Source organism: Corvus moneduloides, chromosome 4, assembly GCF_009650955.1.
Source record: "Corvus moneduloides isolate bCorMon1 chromosome 4, bCorMon1.pri, whole genome shotgun sequence".
NCBI classification, from domain to species: Eukaryota; Metazoa; Chordata; class Aves; order Passeriformes; family Corvidae; genus Corvus; species Corvus moneduloides.
Window position 1 is genome coordinate 17,489,952 of NC_045479.1, and position 27,971 is coordinate 17,517,922.

The window sequence follows — 27,971 nt, forward strand, 5'->3', positions numbered from 1 at the left end:
CCTTATGGTCAGGCATATTAACTGGTTTGAGCACGATTAGACATTGCAGGATGTGGAAAACATCTGTGTGAACCACAAGCATTAACAAGCTCTTGTTTAGTCCTGAGCGAAATGCCACTGAGAGGTCACATTACTGCAAGAATTGCATTGGAGACTTTAAAAAATAAGCCCAGCTCTCTCCTAAAATGGGTGACTTCAGGGCTGGGCAGAGCTTTCATTAGCCTCATTTGGCATCACCCTGTGGTGTAAATCATATATGCCATCCCAATAGGGACAGTCAGAGGACAAGGAAGGGTGGGACAAGCTCCTGTTTTCCTTCTCTGCTGCATTTAGAAAATCCAAACCTCAGTAAGTCCAACTGGTTCCTTAAATGCCCTCAAATTTTAGTCCAGATTCCAATTACCTTATTTAAAGAACTCAACAACTTGTGCCATTGTGCTGATTTGGTTTAAATCTATTGTTCCACTTCACTGCTTTACAAAGCTGGGCAGGTAATGTGGCTGAGGCAAGCAAGGCAGCAGTGTGAATATATCAAAAACAGTGTTGTTTTGACTTCACCAGACAAGTATCAATTTAGTGGTAAAAACAACAGCTATCTGAAAGTCAATTTTTCACCTTAGTGTGTAAGGTGTGTGTTGTTTGTAGGATGACTGACCTGAAGTTTTTAAAATATTAACCATATTTTTAATTATTAGAAGAAGGTAATGCTTGCAGATAAATAAACGTACACCAGTAGCAAATCAGGTAGGTTTTCCATTCTGAGAAGAAGTTTTAAAATTACAGAAGCAATTGTTTGTTAGAATTTAGAAAGGGATGGTAGTAGAGCATATTCTCCACTAAGAGAGTCACTCTGGAAGGAACAGAATAGAGTTTAGTTTGTGATGGTAAATTAAAAGGGGTTAAAGTAAGACTCGTTGACATTAGGCTTCCATGTATCCAAAGCACTTAATGATAATCTCAAAGTGCTGTAACATCTAAAATACAGCACCATCACTTTACTGGCATTTTAAGGATTTTAAATGTAACTTGCAATTTTTTTTCAGTGAGCTGTAAAAATCTAAACTGCAAATCAGCAAATGACACTTTTCAGTATAATGAGTTTACACCAACTTCTCAGTAAAATTTTCATATTACTCTTACATAGTAAAGAAGATAATAATACTTCCATTTTGTAGGCTATAAAAGAGAGGCACTAACTTGGTCACTACAGTTCAAGCAAAGGCCTAAAAATGTAACCTATTTCAAATGAGAGCACAGACATCAATAAATATCTGCACAGAATGTACCATAAACAGATAAAGAAAATTATTGTAATGTCATTTTGCTTTGCTTAGGTTTGAGGTTGTGCCTTGATTAACTCAGCCATCCCAGAAGCATGACTTGGCCTTTGTTCCACCTGTGAGCAAGGACACCAGGAGTTTACTTTTAAAAACAAGATTAAAAACTGATTGTGTTGGGTCTGAGTTTCCAATCAGGGAGAACTTGAAAGTGTCCGCTAAAATCTCAAAAATGTCTTTAAAATGCCACCTTACAAAAGGCAAGCCTACACCTACCCCTGAAATTAAAAGTCCCCCATTTAAGTAAATCTTTCTAGCAACAAACTAAAATCATTACTATTTTGGCATCATTTAGAAACTGCATAAAAATATCTAATGAGGGCTGCAAGATCCAGCTTTGCATTTTTTCCGTATTTTTACAGGGAAACAAGCGCACGAATGCTGTGACTCATGTTTGTACTGTCACTGCAAAAATTACCACTGTACCTCAAGCTGTTAAAAGTTTGCTGTTATAGAAAAAGTGAAGAGCTTCTGTGTAAGGAAGAGGAGGGGGGTGGCAGGCGTGCATGCAGCTATGTGCAAAGAGAAGAGAGTTAGCAGAGTTTACCTGACAGTCTGGCAATCTGGCCCCCTGGCTAGTTGTGAGCCGTGTGGCGGTATGGAGGCAGCAGGCTGCTGACAATCTACAAGAAACTGATAAATTAGACATATATACAGAGAGACTACAGAGCAAGGGGTTAGTAATGGCAGTACACAGGCTATGCATCTCAGGGAGAGATTTAGTGAGGAATGTGCTCTTGGTGCCTTATCTGACAGAAACACCTTTTTTCTGATTGCAGTGACATTGGCTGTTGCCTTTTTCGCCTTTTCAGAAGAAGCACTGGAAACGTTTTTGTTTGTTTTCCCTTAGCACTGGCAAACTTTTGTTTAAACAGACAACAATAATGGGCTGTATTCAGGACCTGGGTTAAAACCTTATACTTCTCATTCTTCTGCTCAACATGAAGTTGTTTTGCTCACATCTAATATGAAAAGGGCCAATAAAGCTACTCAAAGTTTATCCAAGGAACTTATATCCATATAAAAACAATTATGTCATCTCATTACAACATACAAGAAAAAGCTCATAAGAAAGTCTTTATAGTTTCTGAACAGTGCTTGTGAGATTGGGTTTTTTGTAGGAAAAAGGGAAAACTTGATACAGTCAGTTTCACTGTTCTGTCTAGATTATTTTATCAATTCCCTGCCAAAGGAGTTTCCACATTAATCACTTGCAAAGCTGTATTATGGTTCTTAATTTATTAAATAACAGTAAAGCCAAATAATCCTTCATTTTTATGTTTTCCTGTGACATTCAAAATATGAAGACAGCTTTAAACTGGGTAATACTTGTGGGGCTTCATGAAAGTAGTGGAACAAGACAACCCTGCTTTCTAAGTCACTAGTGTCTACTGAGATTTCCAGATCTCCAGATTTGCGCGTTTTCCCTGCGGCATTCTGGCCTTTTCACTCCACTGTCTGTGTGATTCAGACTGTCACACAACAGAGTCATCAGGATCTTTTCAAACATTAGAATCTATGGGTGAAATTCTGATCTTATGAAAAACTACTGGAGATTACCTTTTGTCTCCAGTAAGACCTGCAGACCTTCCTGACTGCTTCAATCTGATTCTCAGCCTCTTTGGTGGAATGGGGTTATTTTCCCCTAAACCTTAAAAATGAGACAAGGGAACTTCACGTACTTGGAAAGAATTTCTTTTTTGTTTTTTCTTCAACTGGTTGCTACTTAAAGCTCAACACCAGTAATACTTTTTCTTTACAATGCAGACGTTTCTCAAAACCCCCTTCTATTATTTGTCTCAATCAATGGAAGAACATGCAAGTAATTCGCTGTCAAGAGTGTTGAGATGACATCAGGTACTGCAGAGCAACACACCTTCATAGCAACACTGAGCATCATATCCACTATTACAACATTTCCCTTGCATACCAGCCCACAGGGCCTCTCCCTAGTTCCTGTGAAGATCTGTGCTGACCTCCAGTGGGTAAGAAGCAAGTACACCCAAATCACTGGTTTCTTCCTGCTTCAGCAAAGAGGAGAAGGGTTTGGACCTATTTTCTAGTACACAGGTTAGAAAAATACGTGCACAGTTTGTGCTGGCACCATTGTGTCCAGAAGCAGAAATGGAGAAAGAAAGGATACTCTGCCACTCTCATTTACCAGGACTGTCACTATAGCCCTCAGTGCATCTTCTAGCAGAGCAGTACAAGAATTGGCAACGTATTTGAGTCATGAATAGAAGGGTCTGTCATTTCAGCACAAAGTTCAACTAAAATAAGAGGTGTCTGAGGAACAGACAGATCAGGATAACTTCAGGCAGAAAATGATAGCAAAAAAAATTTTTTTAATTAATGCTTTATTCTAAACAAAATAGCTTGCAGAAGTCCAAAGCAAAGTCATGCCCCACAGGGTATACAAGGTAGTCAGTGAGGAAAGAAATACAGAACAGAATGCTGTGTGATGAAAAGGTGCAGACAGGTTTCATTAATACAGAAGAAATTGTTCTGACAGGCTTTTCCAGAACAACACAAATGCCCAATTTATGATCCTATTCTAATATCTCAAACACGGTGCAAGTATTTTATGATGCATCTTGATCTGCTACATTTGGCAGAGTGCACGAACAGTGAGCCAGATTCTGGGAGGATTATGCAAGCTGGGTAATAACTATTTCAGTGTGAGCACACTCCCTTGACTTTGTGTGAAACACAATTCTAGCTGGTGTCAGCAAAGCTCATGCAATGCGGCTCACGTTTGCATCAGGAGCAGATCTAGTGATCCACATGTCTTAAGATGACTGAATCGTCCTCCTACATCCTCCAGGAGTGAAGTTTCTGAGGATTATGCTAGGAAAGAGCTAAGCAGAATGCATATGGCTTACATAGACACATTTCAAATTCAAAGGACCTTCTTATCTACTTATGTCCAAGTAGCTGTGCGAGAGCTAACTTTATTCCTTCTATATTTAATCCTTTTAAGTATTTTGGAAGATTTGTAACACCCTTCTCTAATGTCATGACAATTATAAAATGACTTCTTTCTAGTAAGGCACTCCTGCCTGTATCAAGTAAATGTTTGTTTCTTTCTGAAATACTCTGCTGAAGGTTAAAAGTCTCAAAAAAGTCTTTACTAATTCTGTGGTCAATGTCACATGCCATGAAGACGAGGTAAGAAAGACATGCTCTCTTTTACTAAAAAAAGTAAAAATATATTTTAAAATCACATTGGAAGAAGCCTGTTACCTGTATTTTCCAAATCTGAGGGCCTGTCAGTCAAGCTACAGAGCGAAAGGACATCCTGTCATTTATGAAGAAGGTACTTGGGGTACAGACACAGATTACACTTTTTGGTGTGTCTTCTAAGACTACCACCAAGGAAATCATGAATAAAGTTATTAAATACAGACTATCTTATTCCTCCATCATCTTCACTTGCTGTGAGGAAATAAATCACTTTGGGGCAGGGGATGAGCTGGCTGATCTCAAGTCCTTTTACAATTCTATGAACCTATAACAAAGAAAGGAATTTTAGTGATCATTTCAACCACAGATGGCAAAGAGGAGCTACTGGACGCAGAAATTCACATGCCAGTTTTCACTGAATTCAGCAGGAGTTGTGCCTGCAGAGCCTTGTGACAATATCCAACAGCACTTACCACTGGCTCCATTGGAATTGAGGCTTGATTCTTGCTATATGTTAGTTTTGTTTCAATTTTTCAGTTCCTGACATTTTAGCCACTTGCATAATGATGATGTAAAGGGCTCAGAGATTTTCTCTCTCACAGATTAGCCACTGCTGATTTTCCTTTGGAACCTAAGGCCTAGTCCTAATCAAGCTAATCAGCTCCTGATGTAAGAGCATTAAAAAAATACCCAGGCTCAGAGAAACTACATCTGCTCACATGAGCACTGAATGTGCTGCTGTAAATTATCTGCTGGGAGCAAATATCACCAAAAAAAAGAGTATTTTCCTATGCTTCCCTTTGGCTCAGCCACAAAAACAACACGTTTCCCTTGTGTCACAAGATGTGCTCTGCCCTCCAGTCCATGAACTGGGTGACTAATCAACACAGGTCTGCTTTACTGGGTTATTTGTGTCTGAGATGGGCTTGCCTTCTGTTGACATCAGCAATGTACTCACTGAAAAACATACGTGCAAGAATTTCCAGTCCCACCTGCTCAGGACCCAGCACACTGCAATGAACATTTCAGCACATTTTGACTCTCAGTAAATTCCTAATCTCCACACAGCGCTCTCAAACACCGAGACTACTCAGAATCCCAAGATAAGCATAACATACTTTTAACTGCATTTAGTTCAGTTAATCAATGAAAAAAAAATATTCCCCCTTTATCTGAAAGGGTAAAATTGAGAGTCAAACAGCAAACTGATCCACAGGTACTGTTACAGATTTGTCATTTCTGATATGCAAACACTGGGAAAAATCTGTTCTTGATAGATGAAAAGCTGTCAGTAAATGTTTATGACCAAATAAATAATAAAATAATATGACTGAGGCTTTTTCAGCCTGTTAAAACAAAGCTTCCCTGGCATCTCACTGATCACTTCAGGCCAACAGACACTCCTTCTTTGCTAGTTAAAACTTTTCAGGCTATCTGACTTTGTGTTACGCTACCCAATGTCAATGGAACTTGTTCCACCAAGTCTGAGGAATTTGGTAACGTGTCTATGAAGCTGTTATTGACAATTTACTTGAAAAGAGAAGCTGTCTCCATTAATATGGTAATGAATTGTTTTCATCCCTGAAATGTCAATTTAATGGGAAAGAATGAATGGTTAATAGCATGACTTGAAAGTATTGGGCAAAGAACAGATCAGTAGCCTCCTGGTTGTCCAGATGTAAAAGCGTGTTATATCACAGAGCAAGACCTATAAAGATAATAAATCAATCCTCTCTGCTCAAAGGTGAAGAACAAGGAAAATTTCCAAACCAAAAGACAAATGTGAGATGTCAAGGAGAATGGGGCAGAGGGTGCTAAGATGCTTGCCCTCCTTGCTGAGATTTATAGAGATGCTTTCAAGCTGCCATCTGACAGGATGAGAAAAGTCCCCAAACTGTTTATATACAGGGGTGATGAGGACATAAGTTTATACAGCTGACAGCTGGTTTACTTATAATTTATCTTCATTTTTCTAACAAATGCCAAGAAAACTTTGACCTTCCTCAAGGCCAAGAGGAACTTTAAGAGGTAACAGTTATCACAAAGAACAGCTGGCGAGAGGACAGCTGTGACTTACCTTCGGAAAGAGCCACAAACAATGGTACAGGTCAAAGATTAGAAGAGTCTCTCCCTTCTCCTGCTTCCAGGGTCAGTTTGAGTCTGTAAATAACACAGTTACCTCTGCCCTACACACACAGCCCAGCAGATCAGTCTCTCAACTGAAAACTGGACACAGCTCCATGTTTCTGCAAGCTGCCCTGGAATGAGAGGGCTATGGTGGAGCAGCCACTGGGGTTCCATGTGGATCCTGGCTGGCCTAATTAACCCCAGCTTGCTCAGAGCAGGATTGATTCAGATTGTCCTGGCCTGTGAGCAGAAGGAGCAGTGTAGGAGGACTGGCCCTTGTGCTGATACATTCTACCACTCCGTGACTGCCAGCCCCACCCTGGCACAGCAGCACACAGTGCAATTTAGCTCCTGCACATTTTCCAGCAGCCACATTAGCTGGGATTTCCCACTGTCTGAATTTTACCTCTGTTCTATCCACTGAACAGTGGATCATTGATAGGAGATAGAGAAATGTGTCAACCAACTATCATTTTCAGCTTTCTACACAGTCAAGGTAATCTACTATGAAATTCCTGTGTTGAGAGTGCAAGCACACAGGTAACTCACATTTTAAGCTTGCTATTCAAGAACCTTAATAGCTTAGATTACTTTTGATTGGAGAAGTTACAACAACAATTAATTCTTCCCCTACTTATTTCTTAGTCTTCTTAAAAACTGTTTGAAGAATAAGAGATGTGAGCATGCTGCTGACCTCCCATTAAGTACCAGTATCCATATATTGCCCTAAAATGCAGTAGGCCAGCTGTAGGATGCATCTAAAATCCTCATCAGCTGCTATCTCCCCATGCCCATGCTCTTTTCTCTTGCAAAGCAGGCCCAGGAATGTCCCACTGTCACTACAATAATCACAAGCTCCTGACACAGGCCCTCCTTCTGCTCCTCCTCTGAGCACTTTAGGACAAGGTCAGACAGAGTTAACCTAACAGAGGGCTTGCTGCTAAATGCTTCTCAAGAGTAAGAGCAGGTACGGAGTTTAACTGCTATTTTCTTATGGCATTTAGGGAAATGCTATCTATCTTGGTGATTTCCACAAACTCACTTATGGAGCATCACTAACAACTTCATGCACTGCCTGGCACACAGCACAGACAGCCATGGTTTAGTAGGTCACTGATTCAGAGGCTTTCCAAAGCATGTCAGGTTTCTTGGGTATGTCCTAGTGAGTTCTTTCATCTATACAGCAGCTACACTACATGGAGTGCTTTTACCCTTAATTTCCTTCTTCTGCATGACTTCACTTGTATTTTCTTTTTAGACATGAGTTATCCCAAATCTAGAGAGCTGTTCCCCCATCAGTCCATGTGTTTCAGTGGTGATGTGCCTGCTAGCTCCAAGTAGCGTGATAAAGCTATATCCCAGCCTTGCCTTTTCCTGTAGTTCACATTAAGAATAGCTTTTAAAACAGAAATAATATCTTGTCATTAACAAAATTAGTGAAATGTATTTTTCTTCAGTTACAGGCTCAGAACATTAAGAGGTTTCTTGTCAGCTCTGTAGCCTTTTTCGCACTTTCTATATCACAACATGTTTATATTATTTCTTGAATGGTTTCTGTGAATGCTTTAAATAATTCCTCATTAAATCTACTGAGAAGCTAAATAATGGGTTAGTACAACAGAAATGGAAATGGCATAAGCTGAAAAAATTATCTTCAGTTCCTTTCTTTTATATACATTTCATAAAAAGCACATTTAGAAAGGTCTGATGATTCATGAAACACTCACTAAAAGACACACATTTTAAACATTTCAAAAGAGGAAAAGAAAGGTCTTAAAATTACAGAAAACATCACACTTTGATCTTGTTGTTTACCATGGAAACATAACAAGGATACATTTCAGGTCACAAAATCATCCAGAGCAAAAATACTTGCACTATTATATGGATAAAGAAGGGCCTGATCCAAAACTTGAAGTCAGTGGGAAGAGTAACTTTAGTAGGCTTTGGAAGAAACAACATAAGTTACAATTATAAGGTTCTAGGCCCCTAAAAAATGCAGACAGGGAGATACTTACAACCAAGGACACTAGTCTTGTTTAAAGAATTGCTGTGAGCTTACTCCACACAGCACAACAACCCAAGGAACTGCTCTATTAGAGAGCTAAAATATCAGCATGTCTAATTTAAACAGAGACTCAGTTCCATTTTGCCTATTTTATGAGGCAAAAAGCACAATATTGAATACTCCTGTGTATTTGAGGGCAAAAATCAGCAAGTCATGAAACCACATTAAACCTTGTCATAAAAGAAGATAGAGAGGGATGGCTTTTGTTACCAACATTGTAAAGATATTTCAATCTCTGTTTTAGTTAATTGATAGGACTGGATTCCAAAGCCCAAAAATTTTCATAGAAAGCAACAAATATCTGGTAATATGCCTTAAAGACTTGACGTGTCACCTGTATACCTGTTTAGCTAGAAAAATAAGTCTAAATAAGACTTTACTGGAGAACTTCAACAAATGATGCTAATGTAAACCATTCCATCCAGCAATGATGTCATAGCTTAGATACAGAGAAAAAAATGTCAATAACCTTTTAATGAAAATATACAGCAGTAAGGCATGGATTTCACTGCAATCTTTTTTTTTTTTTTTTATGTTTTATCAATCAAATTAGGGCTTCTATTAAAAACAGATTTTATTTCAGGATTTTTTCTTTATATAGTCAAAAAACATAAATAAAAAATAAATTAAACTTGTAGAACTGCAGTGAATTCATGCCACAATAGCTAAAGCATATTGAAGTAGCTAAATTACATTGATCAGCATGAAATGTATGGGTTTGGTCTCATCAGTGGCAACTGTAAAGCTAAATGCAAGAGAGGAAAAGCACAGAGTGAAAAGGTCCTGTTCACAGTGGCACCAAGAGGTAAAAGTACATTTAGCCAGCTGACTTCTTCATCAGTTACAGCCAACCAATGTCCTTGGCAAGGACACGGTTCTTCAAATTCAAAACGGCCTCCACAAGGACAACACACCATGCTTGAAATGGTATAAATATGCAATGCTCATCAAGCTGAGCTATATGAGCATATCAGATGCAGGACATGGCCCTGAGAGCAGGAAGATATATACATGTATCTGTATATATGCACTGATACCACTCATCAAACAATGAACACATACAGACACAAACATGGCATGTTTACAGAACCCACAGAAAATAGGACAATGCAGAACAAAAAGAGAGAACACAGATAATAAGTAAATAATGACTGAATTATCCTTTTTGTGAAGAGCATCAAAAAAACCCTTACACATGATTTTTTTTTTTAGAAAAGCCTACTAAAAACATATAAAATCCATTTTTCATGAAGAGCAGAGACAGATTAGACCAATATTGCATGACTCTTACAACAGCCAGTAGCCTGTCTGATTGCACAAGCTCAGAGACACCTTGCAGGTACAGGATCATCATCAACACAAGCAAATTCCCAGCAGATAAAAATATACCATGCCTTCTCAGAAGAATCATCCATGGATCTCTAATGAAGCAAAGGGCAATTTGTACTCAGACTAAATTTGTGTTGCCAGAATAAAGTTGCAGGGTTTTTTAAAGAAATAATGATTCTGAAGAACTTACATGCTTTGGATTGCTTGGATGAAGCAAATCAAACTTTCCTGAGGGAACAATTCAGAGTAGACTAGCCTGACTACTTAAATATTATATGGCTGCAGATCTTGTATAATAGTGGTGGCTTGGTTAGCCACTTGTCCTGCTTTTCAAGAACAAATTCTTTCACTTAATGTACAGAAAAATCCACATTGTTGAGAACTCAGTATAAAATTATCTAAGTTAAAATCAGCACAGATAGAGGTATCTAGATCCTAGTCATGTTGATTTTCCTCTTCATCAATCTATAAAATTTGTCCACAAAGGAGAAATGAGAAATATTTAAAACTCTTAACTGTGTGACCTGAGCAATCACAAAGATCTACAAAGCACCCTCCTGCAAAATTCATTTCTGAGCTGATAGCGTTCCTCAAAGGACTTCTTCCACAACCATTTTCAAAAGAAGCTGTGCTTTCTTCTGTGCTCAGATTTCTAACAGTCCTGCTGTTTCAAAATTGAGAAGTACATAAAGAAGCAAAGTTGAGATATTGAAGTAATGCCTATAGCAGCAAGGCTTAAAAATTTGTAAGCAGCTTTCTGACATTGGAACTTCAGCTCAAAAGCAAAGCTGAAACTGTTTTTGGCAAAATATTCCTAAACAAACAAAAAACGTGCACAATTAAAGACCTTGAACAGAAACCCTTTTCATGACAGAAAGAAAGCAGACACAAACCTGCTGTCAAAAATGTATTTCCCTGACCTTTACACAGGCACACCTCTCCAGACAGCCTCCTCTGTGCAGAGTGGTGTCAGCCTGAAAACCTCTGCTCAGCTTCCCAACCCCTGCATTCAAAAGGGGAGGGCAAGGCAGCTTCTACTCACAACACACCTTTTGAAGATGATTTCCCATATCTTTACACTACCTAAACAAGATGAAGAAGCAAGAAGGAGGAGCCAAAACCAACAATCTTGCCCCACATGCCAAGTTCCACTTTAAGGTTATTTAAAGAAAAATACAGAAGGAACATGAGCTTCTGATTACACTGAGAATAACCTTTTATAGAGTATTTCTCAAGTCATATCTAAAACACTGCACTTAAAAAAAAGCTCGAAATCCAGAAAGAAAAAATTTTAAAATAGCATGAGAGTGTATTCTTCAACCCTTGAGCCAAAATGGGTTACTCGATACCTCTCACGGACTACCAAAAGCCCTTGATTCCCTATAACACTAAGAGCCAGCCTACTCAGAAGACCTTCTACTCCTTGTTGTGCTAAACTGTGTTTGTGCTACATCAAACAGATCAAAGCATTCCCAGGTTTCTTACCTATTCTTCACATTTTAAACCACTCTCAGTGCAAAGGCAAGTAGCAAAGACAATTCTTAAGCAACTTCCCTTGAGTTCCAGCTTAAAGATTTAATTATAAGACTCCCTAGGACCTCAACTTTGGGTCATTGAGATTTTTTATTTTCATTTTCCTTGTTAGCTTTAAAAAATACTTTCCACCTACAGAAGCTGTAAGTTAGTTCTTGGTGACACTATAGGAATCTCCTTTGGGACAGAGGTTTTATAAATTAAGTTAAATTTTATGGTAAGAATGCAAACCAACAAACAAGAGCTAGTTATTTGTATCATATTGTGATTCATGTTTGATTTGCCTGTAAGCATAGGGCTACATCAGAAATAAATCTTGGATTATGTTTTAGTAAGAGTAACTATTACATACTCTTAATTACATATCGTAGGTGGCGAGCTTAGTGCCTGAGCAGTTGCTATACTATTATGTGGCTTTCTTTGTGCTGTCTTTATCTTCCACATTAGTATCTTCTTGTGGGAACTAAATGCCAGGCTGTAAATCACTCTTGAAAGTCAGCTGAAAAGCAAGTGTGCTTTCAGGGTTAGTGTGCTTTCAGAAAGGAGCAACACTACAAAATTACTTAATTTTCCAAGTTTGGTTTTGGGTTTTTGTTTGTTTTTTTTTTACAGGTTTTCAGAAGAGCTATTTTATGAAATGGATTTAATTGTTCTTTGTAACAACGAAGAACAATTAAATCTAAATCCCACAAAAACACAAATCTGGGACTGAAGCAAACTAGTATAGTTCTGTTGAAATCCGGTCTATCCCGGCTTGGGTCAACCAAACATCTGACCTCAGCTGGGCTTGGAATTTGAGAGAAATGTGTCACATTTAAGGCTGCTACCTTCCTTTTACTATTGTAATAAAATAAAATAGATATGACTGTAAAAATTTCTCGAAAAGGAAAAGGATTACTCATTATGATCTGTATTCCTTCAAAATATGAAATACTTTTTACAGTGTTTTCCTGTGTGGGATTTTAAATACCAAGCAAAAACAATAGGGGAAAGAAGCATCTACCACATTTTGTTTGGAGGGCACTCCTGCAAAGGAGACTCTCAGGTGGTCTGTTGTTGACTCTGTTTGAGTGAGAACACTGCAGCCATTGATTACTGTCCTTCTCATAACCTGTTGGGAAACCTTTTACTTCAGGTACATCTTCTACACAAGGATCTTGATTTAATTTTAAGCTAAAATAGCAGAACTTGATATTCAGCTTCTGGAATTTCCATGTTAAAGTATCTGACAGTGATGCCTTAGGTTTTAACTTTTGTATTTTTCAAATCCTGCACTGCTTAGTGGGTAACTCTGAAGTTTCGTGTGGCCTATTAACTACTGTTCTCTCATGCTGGTTAGACATAACAACCCTCTCTAGGTTTGCTGTTCAAGGACAGCAGGCCCCAAAATGTGTAAACTAAAGCCTAGAGAAGGGGGGGGGGCAAACTTGGGGCAATCACATCATCAACTGAGGCTATAATTGGAGAGTTAACCCTGATATGCAAATGAACCAAACTTATTGAAGTGTGAAGAACTCATGACTCAGCATCCATCTTGGGTGTAGCCTTTTGACTGTCCAGGGTGTACCTTTGAAGGCTCTTCAAATAAATACCTACTTTTATTCTCTTATTTTTGTCTAGCCTCTGTTTTTAGGTGGCCACCTCTAGGCATCAGCAGAGAAAAGAGTGCTGTCAAGGCAGATACTACAGGAGACCTTTTTAGTCTTGTTTTTTCCTTGAAGAGGTTGAGAGAACCATATTTCATATTTGGGACTGTGGTATATTAAGAGGCACCTAGTGACTTCATATTTGAGGAGAATACAACTGCAAAGGAAAGGTCATTTTTCAGTCTTACACACTGTCAAACCCAGCAGTAGGCTTTCTATATGCCCTGACCTTTTCATGTAGTTAGGAAAACAAACACAAACACATCCAAAGGTGGGCTGGAATTGCACTGGGCACATACTGGATGCTTCTGTCTATCAGAAGAATAAAGACTTGAAAGTGTAAAAATACATGTCAGCAGAACAGAAGCAAAGAAGAAACAAGCAACAAAGCTAAATGCATACCAGTACCTAGGAGCAATGGAACATGATACTTTGGAAAAGCACCAGTGGTATTTTTAGCCCCTGCAGGCAGTTAAGAGCTATTAGTTCAATTAGAAAGCCCAGATCAAGTCGTGCTGTCGCAGCTTCCTGTCAGGGGTGCCTGCATGCTGATCTAGAGCTGAGGGCTTTCAAATGGAAATCGAGCAGGAAATGACAATCTCTTGCTTCAGAGGTCTTCAGTTCAGCTGGCCTTCCTCTGAAGAAGGCTGCCAAAAACAGTCAGGCTTTCCCTCTCCAGGTATGCGGCAGCAGTCAAAGCAAAAGCAGTCTCTTCTGCCAAGCACCAAGTGCAGAAGAAGGTGCAAGAGAAACAGAGGCACAGCTTGCTACTGCATGGGGCTCATGGGGCAGAGGAACCTGTCCTGTTTCTTCTGACACCAAGTTCAGCTATTTTGGCTCTTGGTCTCCATCTCCAATCAAACACATTCCCAGTTACAGCCTCCCAGTCCCCACATCCCTGGGAGCTAATGAAAGCTCTCACATCACATGGGTGAAAAATTCTTGTGAAGGAAATAGTTCACAAATTTAAAAGAGAGGGGGGAAAAAAAAAAACCCTAACACCAAAACGTGTTTCCATTCAATATAGGTTTGATTCATTCTCACTCCACTCCTGAGGCCTTAGCCTCAAGCCAAGCTACACTTCATTCCATACTGTTTGACTTTGGATGCTGCTTTTTTGCACCCTCTCTGAAGCAGGTGTGGGTTGCTACACTTCTTGCTGCTTTGCTTGACTGCACAAATCTTCTGAGAACAGAAACTCTTTGTGAGACAAGGCTTTTAAACATTCTCAGTAAAAGCAGCAGAAAAACATTCTTCGCTGTTCCTTACTTTTAGGAAACAGATAATTAGACAGATGGCAAAAAAATCCTACTTTGTGCATCATTCCTTTCATCTATTAACAACTGTAAGAAATCTTCCAGAAACTGGTAAAAACAATGATGAATAATTCCCTGCTTAATCCTCAGCCTGGTTCTAACCTGGTCCTGCCAACACTGGAATCTGAATGCTCAGAAAAATCTCGGGTTTGGACCTGTCAGTCTCACAGGCTGAGACTAAAGTGATGTGATACCATGTGATGGTATAAAATTCTGACAAATGCATTCAGAAAGCTGAGATGGTTGTAGATTCATAAGGACAACTGTAACATACATCAGTGACTCTGTCTCAAGACCCTTATACTCTAAATATGTAGAGATGTACCTGAAGTGACAGGCAAGGCTCCAGAGAAACATAATTTTCTGGACAATTCTACCTTTCAGGCTGCTTCATCCTTTGGTCTGTTACTGGACAAAGACTGTGCCAGTGTTTCACAATCTGTGGTCCACACATCCATGATGTTCCATGAGATATCAGATGCTTCTTTCCCCCCACTCCCATGTTTTTCTCCTCAGGAGACAGCTCTTCGATTTATTTACTGCAACACACCCTAGCAAAATGTCTTCAGATTCTCTGCAGTTTTTACACTTGTCCTCTGAGTGGGTGTTACTTGCATGGCACTACTCAAAGGCAGCTCTGACACTGATGGCACTAGGTGAGAAATATAACCTATAACAGGTTCAGCTTCCCAGAATAAACATTTACTTGAGCAAAAACTACTCTTATGGATATTAGCTTTCATATTTTCTACTTATGCTTTTTGTGTATAACATATTTCAAAACAAGGAATGAACAAAATTACCACCAGACAAGACTGTGCACAGTTAAAGGCTAAAGGCTCTGCTCAGGTGCAGAAGATAAGAAATTATTAGCTGGTCTCTCAGGAGAAGAAAGCTATCACACCTTTGAAATGCCATTCCAGTTTGCATTTCCTTTCTACGCCTCGTTCAAAGCAGATACCACATTTTGGCAGGAAATTAAGAGCAAAAGCTTCCTGCACAGATAAACTTCATGACTCAATTTGTATAAACTAAGCCTTCTGTGAGTCGAGCATCACCCTTTGGAAAAACCTGACTGAATGCTCCAGGGTGAGAAGACGGGTGCTGCAGAGGCTCCTGCACACTGCCAGCCACTCCCTCGCTGGTCCTCATGCATCTGACTCCTCTATCCCATGGGATTTGTGTCTTCCAGGGGAACTACCAATGCCACCACCAGGCTAAGCTCCACCCAGGCACAGGGATGCAGCCTCTGTGGATGCCAGTGGGACTACACCCACATATACCACAGCAGGACTTTCCACACTGCATCTGAAACCAGTTTGGGCCGCTGCCGGCAGAATGTCATCTCCTGCCACACGTGACACAGGAGGAGACATTTTGCTTTTCAAGAAGGTGCCCAAATCAAATTGCATCTGCAGTGCTGGGAGGGTCCCCTGCTCTGCTAACCACTCAGCACCACATGCACCCAAGGAAAAAATGTTTACCTGGTATGGCCACGGTTAACCTTTTTTCCTTGCTGAGACGGTGCCCATGGATGAATTCACTCATGGAAGGGGGGCCCCTCAGAAGATATGATTCTGTGGAGGCAGGATGAGGGGGAGCTCTTAATAATTTCTGGAGGTAGGTCCCTGAAGTCCTGGGATGGCTCTGATCACAAAGGGAAGGTGAGAATAGTCTTGCAGGAGATCCAAGAAAAATACATATGGAAACAAAAGAGTTTTACTTTAATTACCTTTCAAAGCCTCACGAATGACAATAGCATCTCAACTTGCTTAACAAGTAAAAATCAACTATCCTTGACACCCCATGTCATTTCCAGAGCAGGACACCTTTCCTGCATTGGAAATCCTCATTCAATTTGGGGAAGGAGGAGATGAGGTTGGGTTATATCTCAGCATCCTCAAGTCAACATGTATGAGGCTCCCTGAACGTTCTCTTGGTTTTGCATTGTGATTGGAGCATACAAGAAAAGGGGATGATTATCTAGGACTTCTCTAACAGAGTCCTCTTCATCTTCAAAACCATGGAGATGCATACACCTAGAGATTTTTGGCAGGGGCAGGCACAAGACAAGAACTCACTGCTTGAACAGCAAAATATTTGCATTAGGTTACGAATGGCAGTCATCCCCCTTCAAAAGGTTTCTTGCTCCCATGTAGAAAAATTGATCTGAGTGAACACATCCATATTCTTTTCACACTGATAAAGATCAAGTGAGCACCAGAGCTTAACAAAGAAATGCAGTTTCCTTCATGTTAAGCACTTAAATGCTCATAGAGCACAATCCTTTTTTTATTCCAGATGCTCATTATGGAAAACTGTAGGGAAAACTTAAAGAAAACTTGTTAAAGAAAATACATTCACACTTAATATTAAAGACATACAAGATGCACTGAGACACTGACAGAATATAGTTCAAAACACTGCATTCAGAAGGAGGAAGTAACAGTGAGTAGGGGGATCAGAACCACATGTTGCCAGGCTTTGAATTTCATACTCATATCCTCCCCACCTCCTTCTCCCCAGTCAAAGTACGGAAAGAAAAAATAAAGTAAAAAAAGGAATCATTCTGTTTATAATTCGGTGAACAACTTTAATGCAAGTCTGGCTACTGCACTGTACTGTAAAGATCACTGCATGCATACCTTTTCCTCTGAGTGCCACTGCTGACCAGTAAGTTTGGTTGCTGTGGGCCCTGACTATGCAGGAGGAAAGTGTCTATGCTTGGCACGGTGGCTGATGCCTCCTCACTTACTTTAGGGCTGCCGATCTTGCTCTTTCCAAGCTTGCCTTTGCTGCGTCGGGATTGCTCATGGTCGAACTCTAAATCCTCCAGGCGCTGGGTCAGGGCAAGTTTTTGCTGGATAGCCATGCGCAGCAGAGAGTTCAGGGTCTTCTTCTCATCCTCTGCAGCCGCCAGCTGCCTCTGCATCTCATCCAGCTGTGTGACATACTCATCACACCTGCAGAAAAACAGGGCAGAAATCTGGGGAAACGGCCCAAGGACCGACTCTACCAATGAGCACATTCCCGGGCTTCAGTTACAGAGGCGGATTCAGATCCCAGCTTTTGCTGACTGTAATCCTGGAAGCAGGCAGCCTGAATTCTTCTGTTCCCACTTGGAATAAATTTAGGCTTGGATCTGAATGTCAACACTTCCCATTCAGCAAGACAACCTGTGCCTATATTAACATAGTCTATGACAATGTAACATGTTTCTGATGCAGGCAACAAGCAGCTGGAGGGCAGGTATGGAATTATTTCCAGTTTAAAGCCCAAATAAGAATTTTGGGTGCTGCTTCTACTAGTAAGTCACCATGAATAATAATGTCTACCAATTAGAAAATACTATTTTTCACAGGCAGTAATATCCACTTCAAGAAAGTATTACAAAAGAAGACGGCGAGTAGTTTGGACACTTGACACATCAGATTTTGTGAAATGAGAAACCCTCAGTTAATTCCCATTGTTAACCATTTATTACCATGATTGCCATTATTTACCATTGATTAAAAAGATACTACTCAGGAAACCCCACACGAGGAAGTTATTTCACATTTACTGTTGAATCTCTTGGAGGTGTGTTCATTGCTATGAACCTACTCCATTTTTAATTCTCAGCCTCTTTTACCCACATGAAAAATTATCTTTTCATTTGCTTTAGATCTCTGAGAACTAAAACCACCTTTCTTATGATTTTGTTATATTTAAGACCAAATTCAATTTATTTCTGCTTTTAGCAGTAATTCCTAAAGTTAACAGGAAAAGCAAGGCATCTCAAAATTGTCTTAAAACACTTTTTGAAGTGAAATAGCTTCAGTTTGATAGCAATAGACCATCTAATCAGTAAGAACCGAGAGTAATAAAAATAAATGTATCCCAGCAGTGAGATGACTCACAGACAGCAGTACTGCCTGACCATCAGACTTTTGTGGAAACATCCAAGGATTTTTCATGTTGAATGATGCAGCTTTCACCAGATCTCCTTCCCACAAGATCTGTATGACTCTAAGTAGCTTTGCTGTGTAATTGCAATTGTGTAATAGATGAGGATGTAACTTTATCACTTACAGAAAGCAAGCATAGAAAATTAATTTAGTCTTCCTTATCAAAATATGTGATGCAACAAACCTTTGAAATATTGCAAACTGAGGGATGAAACTAATTTCTCTGAAAGTTTAATATTCACCTTGGGAAACAGGAACAAAGTATTATTGAAAATGTGTAGTTAGTTATTCTTCACACACAAACACATATATTGAGCTCCCCTTTTGAACAATTCAGGCACTGCAAGCAAAATTACTACGCCAGATACAGCTTAATCTACAGTTTCAGTATTATCTTTCTTCTACGGGACCTTAATAAGCATGATTGTTACTATCCAAGCCTTGATTAAAACTGATATTTATGAAATGCTGGTTGGCTTAAAGCCAACTTGCACACCTGTTTCTGTTCTAAGCCATGAGATGTCTATTGATGCTTAAGTCAGTTTCCTTGACAGAGACATGAAATCAGCATTCTGATTACTATAGTAATTCCTATTTCAAATTAATTTACTTTAATGTCTGTGTTATCAGAGTTTTAAAGACTCATTCCTCTAACCAGATGGATCTTGTATCCATGTCTCTTATTCTCTCCTGCTTTCCTTTTTGTCCAGGAGACCTCTTTTGTTTCCAAGTATGTTTTTCTGTTGAAAATTTTTAGAAGTAACACCTGCAGCAACACCTGCGGCACACTGCCACTAGAAGAATGAATTGCCTTGCTTTAATATGCCAATAAATCAATTTTAGTTTTGGAAAAAGACTGATTTAGCTCAGGCCTTAGAAGGTATTCTTGGTATTTGCACATCTGATTTGTAGAACAGCCCAACTGAACAGTTAAGAAACAAATGCCATGAAGGTGGGCATTACTAAAGCAGTCTTAGACAAACCTGCTATGAGCTATATCAAGCTGGCTTGAGAAATCTGGATATACTAGATGCTGTTAGCTGGTCTCATACTTGAGACAAAACAAATCTCGTGAATACATTTTCCAACTGTTCTGATTAATTACAGAACTCTTCCTAGAAGAGTCCCATTAAGAGCAAGTCCACATTTCTGGTAGTTCACTGCAGTGTTTGGGTGGTTCCAGTCATCTGACCTCCACCATGACTCAAAGTTCCTAATTATTTTTCACAGATGCATGGTCCATTGTCTCTGGGTTTTGCTGCTCAAGCTTTTTTTTTTTTTTTTTTGAGAAACAATGTTCAGAAAGGTTAAACTTAAATCACCCAAGTAAAGGCCTTAATTAACTTTAGAAACTGCTGGACTAACAGCCTCAGATCTCCTGGAATTTAGCAGCACTGAAGTTTATTCCATGTAGTGGGAGGTAACTAGTGCCTGCAGCCATAATATTTCCCTTCACTGAAATATTCCCAGCTATGTGTAAGTGTGGGATAAAAGGAGAAGTGTTTCCAATTAAAAAAGAAAAAAGCAGTGCACACATCTATATTGCCTTTCACCCACACAGTTGATAAACATTCATCAGGTCTCACAGGAGCAAGAAAAAGGTTGAGGAGGTCCTAAAAGAAAAAGGTAAGGAGCTCCTAAGAAAGCTGACTTCTGGCATGGCAGAGACCATTGTGGGGTTCCAGGATACTCCAGGGCTCTGAACAGGTCTTTCAGAAAGGCTCAAACAGTGATCCCAAAAGTTAGGTTATGTCCTCCTGAGTCAGAACTCTTTCCCAATTTCCCTCTTGCCCCAGGGCAGTTTGTAAGCTGCAAGTGGCTATTAAATAAACAGCACTGTTTTCTTGCTGTCTGCTGGTCTACTTATAGTCAGAACAAAAGTCAAGGTTTCACCTATTTTTCATTTGGAAGCAGACAGATGAATAAGCCCACTTATTTTGTATGAACTGATCCAAGAAGCTTATACAGGATTTTAAGGGATTTCTGGTTCCATCTATCCCTCTTGTCTAGGAATGTAAACCAAATACCAAGTCAGGCTTATGTGTAATTTAGGTAACATAAATCATAGCAGAGCTTGAGCTAAAACCCAGTGACAGTGACAGGTCCCTGCTCTAACCACATAATCGTAATTCTCTTCCGTTCATAAATGTTTTCTCAGCTCCAGGACCTGTCCAATCTCCCTACTCCGCCTCTTCAGCACACATTTTTCTTTAAAAATTACTCATAAGAAAATATTTTGATGGATGAAGAATAAAATCCATGCATGCAGTGTCAGGACTATGGCAATATCACAAGCAATATTTCCTGCTCTCTCCTGTTGACTATCTCTATTTAGGATGGGAAAGCAAGCAGTGTAGAGACTCAGTGAAGTTAGCGTCCTGAAACCCTTTAGGATTCTGTTTAAAAGCAGTTCCTTCTCTCCTTCAGCACAGGACTTCCTCTCACAGGGCGACACCTGCTCTAGACTGTAAAATTAATGTTTTAAATAATTTATTATTTATTGTTCCTCTGGATGAGTGCCGCTTGCTGCTTCGCACTCCCACAGCGCTCACCCTGGGTCAGCAACAAAAAGGAAGCAACAGGAGGGTCAGGAAAGGCTTCTCTGGGAACTCCCCGTTTTCTCTGGGAATACCAGAAGCAGCCCACGACAAAATAAGCAGGTTAAAGGTGGCACGTGGCCCTGGCATCAAACAGACACTTCAACTCTGCTTTGCCAACCCCTTGAATCTCATGAAACAGATTTTATACACTCTTGCTTTCTCTTTCTAAGAGATGTGTTCTGGGAAATATTCTTGACAGGTCTGAAGCACATAAATCCCAGAAAGGGATCAATCACAAGGCTAATGAAAAGGGAAGGAGGAAGTTGTAGAGACCAGAATCTCAGAGATTTTTGGATTGGGGAAATAACCTGCTCCAGAAGGAAAAGGGGCAAAAGTAGAGGGTCAAGCAGGACAGAAAGACTTTTGAGATGAAGAACTGAGGAAAGAACTTAAGGAGTGAAGGATGAACAATTGTCAGGAAAAACACAGAAAAAGGAAGGCTCCTGCTTTCTGCATAGGTGAGCTTTGGAGAAAAGCGTCAACTTTGCTTCAGAACAGAAACAGATGTGCTGTGCTCTCCTTATGACGTGTGCTATGACCTTTATCCAGTGTATTTGAGGAAGGAACCATACAGTTCAGCACCAGATGAACATCCATTTGGAGACCAAAATGGTGGTTTATGGAAAGAGAAAGGATATTGTTCTATCAAACAGTATAAGCAACCATTTTCAGATCTATAATACAATCCTACTATCAGAAGGATGATCTCCCTATGGTGGAAATTCAGGAGTAAGTACCATGTGATGCACTATAACCATGGAAACCACGGTTTTATTCAACTAAAGACTGAACAATTGCTTTTTTATGCTGAAGGTTGCTACTGCATCTAACGTTACTGCACAAAATCTTGTGTTTACATCCTTGTATTTTCAAACAGATTTCTCTTCTTCAATGGACTTGTAGAGTATATCAACCCTCTGTCATTTAAACAAGTGCCCTTCCAAATGGACTATTTGGAATGAGTCAATGATTTGACAATTTAGGAAGATTGATTTAATTATAAAGGCCATTAAACTCCATGCTAGGGAAGAAAAATGAATATTTTACAACAGAAAAATCTATAGGAGCATAATGATGTGGAAGACCTTGTAGTGAATAATTTTTATAACTGTGCTCAGAAAATATTGGGCAGAACTTAGGACGTCAAGGGCAGGGATACATTCCATAGGCCCTATATTGAGTGTTTAATCACTAATACATGGAGTTTACCAACAGCAGTAAATTCTTTGGGGGAAGTTTTTCTCTACTAACAGTAGAAATTTATAAATTAAAAATGTGTGACTCAGGAAGTCACATGGACTCCCTTTATAGTTCATAGAAGAGAAAGAGAAGCTTCTTTGCAAACTACACATGTGGCATCTAGAAAAGGTACCTGGATGAGTGGAGTCAGTGCAGCCTAATTCTCATGGAGGGGATGCTGCTGCCTCCCATCAGCTTTAGGATATGCCTTGACATCTGCACTCAGGATGCCCAAATTGAGTAAGGAGCATTCAGCACACCAACAAGCTAACATTCCCTTTAATTAACTTCTAAATCTTTGCAAACTACTTTTACCTCATATGTTGATGATTTACGGCCCATGCAAGACCCTTGTTTGCTTTATGCTCACGATGCCACTGCTCTGCTTGGGAGTTACCCACCTTCCATGAGGCCTTGCAGAGTTAGTATACTCCTGTGTCTCCTAGAGTAAAGAGCTTGCAAGGAAAGGTCAACATATGCATTTCCAACACGCACACACACACACACAGAGCTCTCCTTTCTGGAAGAAAATCTATAGATGCCAATGAAATCAATCAGGCTACCTTGGTTCACACCACCTGCTGAGCTGGGTCTTCACTTCCATTATGTCGCTACACGCACTCTTCTGACGATGGACCTATGATGAATTTGTACACAGCACCAACGTCACAACATATAAATGCGCCTTTTCTCCTTCCTTCCCACTTCTCCCAGCTGCTGCTGCCACTGCCACTAAGCAAAAAAGCACCTTAGAAGGCTGGAAGTGGTGAGATGGCACTGCAGGGAGCACTGAAGAGATGTTGGCATGAGGCACAAAGACGTCTCATCATTTATGGACTAAAGCACAAACAAGAAATCTGCATCGTGTTTGATCATAAGGGGGGGAAAGTCTGGCTTGTGTATTTCCAAAATAAGAATTTATTGATGAAAATGCTGGATCTTTAAAAAAATATATTTTTAGGTAACCTTTTAAAAAGCAGCTCAGATGAGAAGATACACTCTTAAGCTGTGCCAGGGGAGATCTAGGCGGTCATTAGGAAGAACTTCTTCACAAAAAGGTCTATTAGACATTGGAGTGAACTGCCCAGGGAGGTGGTGGAATCACCATCCCTGGGGCTGTTTAAGGAAAGACTGGACATGGCACTCAGTGACATGATCTGGATGACAAGATGGCGTTGGGTCATGGGTTGGACTTGATCTCAGAGGTTTTATTTCAACCTAGTTGATTCTGTGATTCTGTGTAAAACCAGAAGCTCTTCTGAAGAAGGTGTGGAAGAAGGAAAGATGAAAGTTGATTAATTACTGTCCTGCCAGGAGGAACTATGTTACAGAAGGTAAGTGAAGCTTTTGTCCTGTGAAGGAGAAGATAATAAATTGAACATCACAGTGGGAGAAAATAAGAATTTATACTGGAGTGGGAAATTACAGTTATTAGCACTGGATTACCACATAGGCTGGTTGATGAAATAGATTTTACTACTGGTAAGTAATAAATCTCATTCTAATGAAAACATGGGATCCTGAAGATCATCATTAACCGTACAATAGCTTTACAAGACAGAATCACTGCGTACTTCTGAATGGGAAAATCAGCCACATAAATCCACTATTTGATTTTCACTTTAAAAAACCCTATAAATGCAAATATGCTAGAGGCATCTATTGTCATTTATAACACTTTACTCAAGGTTGTATTGACATTGCTATTCTTCAGCTTTATTTTCCAAGACACACATCTCAACAGCACTTGAAAGCTTGCAAGTTTTGCACAGTGTGCATTCTAGGACTCATTCACCTTCATCCAGCAAACCCCTAACCATGCAGAAAATAATTCCTCTATCCTCCTAAGCACCCAACATATACAGCTAAGTGTGTTCTCACTTAGCACACACATGTTTACAGTGCTGAGCCAGATGGGACACCACTTATCCCTTACCTGGTTGCAAACATTGCTCTCAAGGATGAGAAGGTTGCTGCATCTTCCTTCAAAGCCTTTAGTTCATTCCGTAGTTTGGTCATGGTCTCAGTCACCATTGCTTTTTCATTTTCGTATTTATTCTTCAAATTGGCCAGTGCCACTTCAGCTGTCTAAAACACAAACACAAACATATGTGCTTATGAGACAGAGATCTGAGAACAGCTAAAACCCCACGTCTGATTTTGGTTTTGATGTCCTTCATTCACACAGGAAAAGAAATCAAACCTGATCGCCATTGTAGTGCACCCTTCACGTTCTTCTTTTAAGTTGTACTCCATGAAACCAGGAAAAGGAGAACACAGATGAGAGGACAAAGCCCATTTTAACAGCAACTGGCAACAACTCTGCACCTTAAGTGTCCCTGCAACACCGTGCAGCTGTATGTGGAGGACTCAGGTGAGTAAGTTACTACAGGAGCTGCTACCAGGTTGTTTGAGGTGCAAGAAACAACCAAGTGTGTCCCCTGGCCGCTTTGCAAACAGGACACAGGGCACATGAGGCTCAGCCTCCGCAGCCAAGTTGTGAATCAATGTGTTTGGCCTCAAGCCTACTGCTGGCCGAGGCTTTCCTTGGGCACAGGGATGGCCAGGACCTGGCAGCTTGATTAATGTCTGAGAACTGGCAATGTCTACTGTGCAAGCCAGCATTATTTCAGCATTTTTAACCATAACAACAAAAAAAAAAAAGTGTAAATTACAGTTTTCATTTAACAGGAAACAAGGCTTTGTATTTGTCCTATGCCTAAATTTTTGCTGCTCCCTTCCTTCTTTTTTCAATTTCATCTGTTAAATTTCTTTAATTTACTACTTTACTACTTTTAATAGCTACATTTGTCTTATCTTTGCAAGACTTGAACATTCTGCTTTACCTATGAATTTAGTATCATTTTTAAGTTATTCAAAATACAAAGTTTTATAGAGACTTTATACCTACTGCTGCTTGGGACATTTAAAATTATTGCCTTTGAATGAGAGGAAGAAAAATTTGCTTCCTTTTACATTTGTTCAGAGTGTGTTATGGTTGTTTTTTCACTTCATTTGGTACATAATAAGTTGCAGCAATTCATACAGGCAATCAATTTCCCCTGTTACCTTGTGGGTTCTTGAGCCACCACCAGGGGAGAGAAGTTTAGAAGAACATTAGGTTAAAGCAACCAGCAAGGGAACAGGACAAAAGATGGTAATTACCAAACAGTTGGAAACCTGTTTTAAACTCAGTTTTCCCAAACTCAATACATTTCCCACTAGCAATGTCTCTTAACAAAAGAATACATTAGAATCTCCTACTAAATTACAACTTTATTCTTTTTGTCTCGTTAAATAGCACCATTATAAATAGCAGCATTAAAATACTTTTTGATTGTATACTCACCAATAATAGTTTCTTACTTTCACACCAATTTACATTAAGAGAATGGATTTTTAAAGGGCAGTACTAGCAACCACCTATCATTTTAAATAGATAAATTTTTCCAATCCAGATTTGAAATCATCACCAATAAATGTTAAAATTATCAATCACTTAGGGATCTATTCAAATCAATTCTGCTTTTTTCAACCTTGCTGATATATGCTTTGGTGCAATGCAGGATGCTGGATACCAGTCTATGTCGTGGCAGGATAAAGCAGAAATCATCAGCTTTTTGTCTGTTTTCAGCCATGACCAAAAATGTACACTCATAAATTAACAGTAATTTACATATCACTGAAACTATGCACAAGGATCAGACAGACCATGATCCCTATGTTTTAGTCTGGATGTCAGGGTAAGTTAAATGGATGTGCAACACTACAGGATGAAAATATAGTTTACTTGGTGAATAAAAGAGGAAGGACTGTATCAAATCTTAAACTTTTTTCTTCCTATTAAAGTTTCCTATAAAACATATAGAAAACAAAGCATAAGCTTCAAATCCTATGAGAAATGCTTAATGGCTCTCCATGCACCAGCCAAGCTGCTGAGGTTCTCCCTTCTGAAAGTCTCCTAAGTGCTCTGCTATAGAAGCAAATAAAACTAACCAAAAAAGTGGGTTTAGTAGCAAAAGAAAGACGGAGAGCACAAGCTGAGGAAGCTTCTGTCGGAAATGTGGGGAGCCTGAAGAGACAGGAAACTTGCCTGAATTCTGAGAACACCCTGAAGCCTGAATGTGTAATGGAGGCAGAGGACAGAAGAGGAACTCAGCCTCCATCTATCAGAGACAATTAAGTGTGTCTGGTCACCTCAGCTATACTGTCACACTGTGCCAAACTAACAGGGATAAAATGAACTGAAGCCACATGAAACCTCATGTTACTCTTCCTCCAGTGCCAGCTCTTGTTGAAATTATTTCTATTTGTTCCCCATCTCAGCCAATCTCCAAAATTGTACCCATTGAGCCACATATATGGTGGTGCCTGAAACCAGTTCTGTGGAATAATCTAGGTTTAGATAATCCAGAACAGTGCATTCAGAGAGTGCTCTGAAAGGAAGGATGGGGTAAATAAAAGCCTTCATCTCCAAGTGGTGGGTGCCAAAAGGAAGCAGATGCCCAGGACCTGGCTTTAACAGCTCTTTCTGAAGCGCTTATTTTTAAGTTGCGGCTAAGTAAAAAAATTTGTATCAGAAAAATGAGAGAATTTTGTTCCACATCAAAATGCAATCTCTCAACACACAAGTAGATGGAGAACACAAGAAAAAGATGAAAACATGGGGGAAAAAAAACATTAATACTCTTCAGTGAAGTAAATAATGTAATAAGACAGCAGAGGTGCTCATGACACTCTTGTCAGACCAGTCATGCCGAGGAACTGGGCAAATGACTACCCAGGCTCTCAGCCAGCCACCTGCAGACATGGAATTGATGGCTCATGTAGCATTTACTGTGCAGAAGAAGTCACCTGGAATTTACAGCAACACCAGGAGGGAGCAGGGAGCTCCAGTGCCTGGACTCCAGCAGGGTGTGAAATACCAGCGAGGAAATGAGACCTGGGGAACACACAGAGCTCAGCTCCCCTCCCCATCCTCAAAACCCAGCCCTGGAGGTGAATAGGCTGAGGGGAGCACACACCTGACCCCAGGACCTCAAGCACTGCCAGAATAACAGGGTCCTTTCCATCCCCCTCCATATCCCTACAGAAGAGATGTTTGCCCAGTCTCATCTGCCTAAAGGTTGCCATCTTCATCCTGAAATCTGTGAACAGATCTCATTTTCTAAGACGGCTTTGTATGTCATTTACTTTACATCAGCTGTGTGAGAAGCAGACCAGCTAAAATAATTGTTAATAAATATTAAGTCCTACACTGGTAGGATTTTTATTTCACACAAGAAAGCAGAAACTAGCCTGTATTTTTAGAGCACCAGTTGTACATGGTACCAGGTCTTTTCATCAAACCTCTCTTTCACAGCAGAAATTCTACTGTGTTCTGTCCATATAATATCAGGGCATTTGTTTATAGATAAGGTTCTGTATGTTTGGGGTTATCAAGGTATTTTTTCTGAAAGACTTTTATGGGTATTTCACTTATGGGAGCTGGAGACACCATAGTTACTGCTAATGCAGAATTAAAGGTCTCGCTGACTCAATTCTGTCTCATTGAACTATTTAGCTATGAAAACAATATATCAGCTTTCCATCAGAACTTCAGGATATTAAATTCCCCTCAAAGGCAGTTTTGCTTTCTGATTGCTG

General features: G+C 39.8%; 1 protein-coding gene across 8 annotated transcripts in view; it reads right to left on the reverse strand.

Moving 5' to 3' along the window:
• BICD1 (BICD cargo adaptor 1) overlaps positions 1–27,971 on the reverse strand; it is a 169,714-nt gene that overhangs the window by 9,811 nt on the left and 131,932 nt on the right. For 2 of the 8 annotated variants that reach the window (XM_032105440.1, XM_032105439.1), the window contains exons 6-8: positions 24,262–24,413; positions 17,295–17,502; positions 1,885–1,970 (exon numbers count right to left, since the gene is read on the reverse strand). In XM_032105440.1, coding sequence (XP_031961331.1) covers positions 1,885–1,970; positions 17,295–17,502; positions 24,262–24,413 — 446 coding nt within the window. Of the gene's footprint in view, positions 1–1,884; positions 1,971–16,023; positions 16,215–17,184; positions 17,503–24,261; positions 24,414–27,971 lie in introns of those variants that run through there. The other 6 variants (XM_032105437.1, XM_032105436.1, XM_032105442.1 and 3 more) reach the window with 6 other exon arrangements.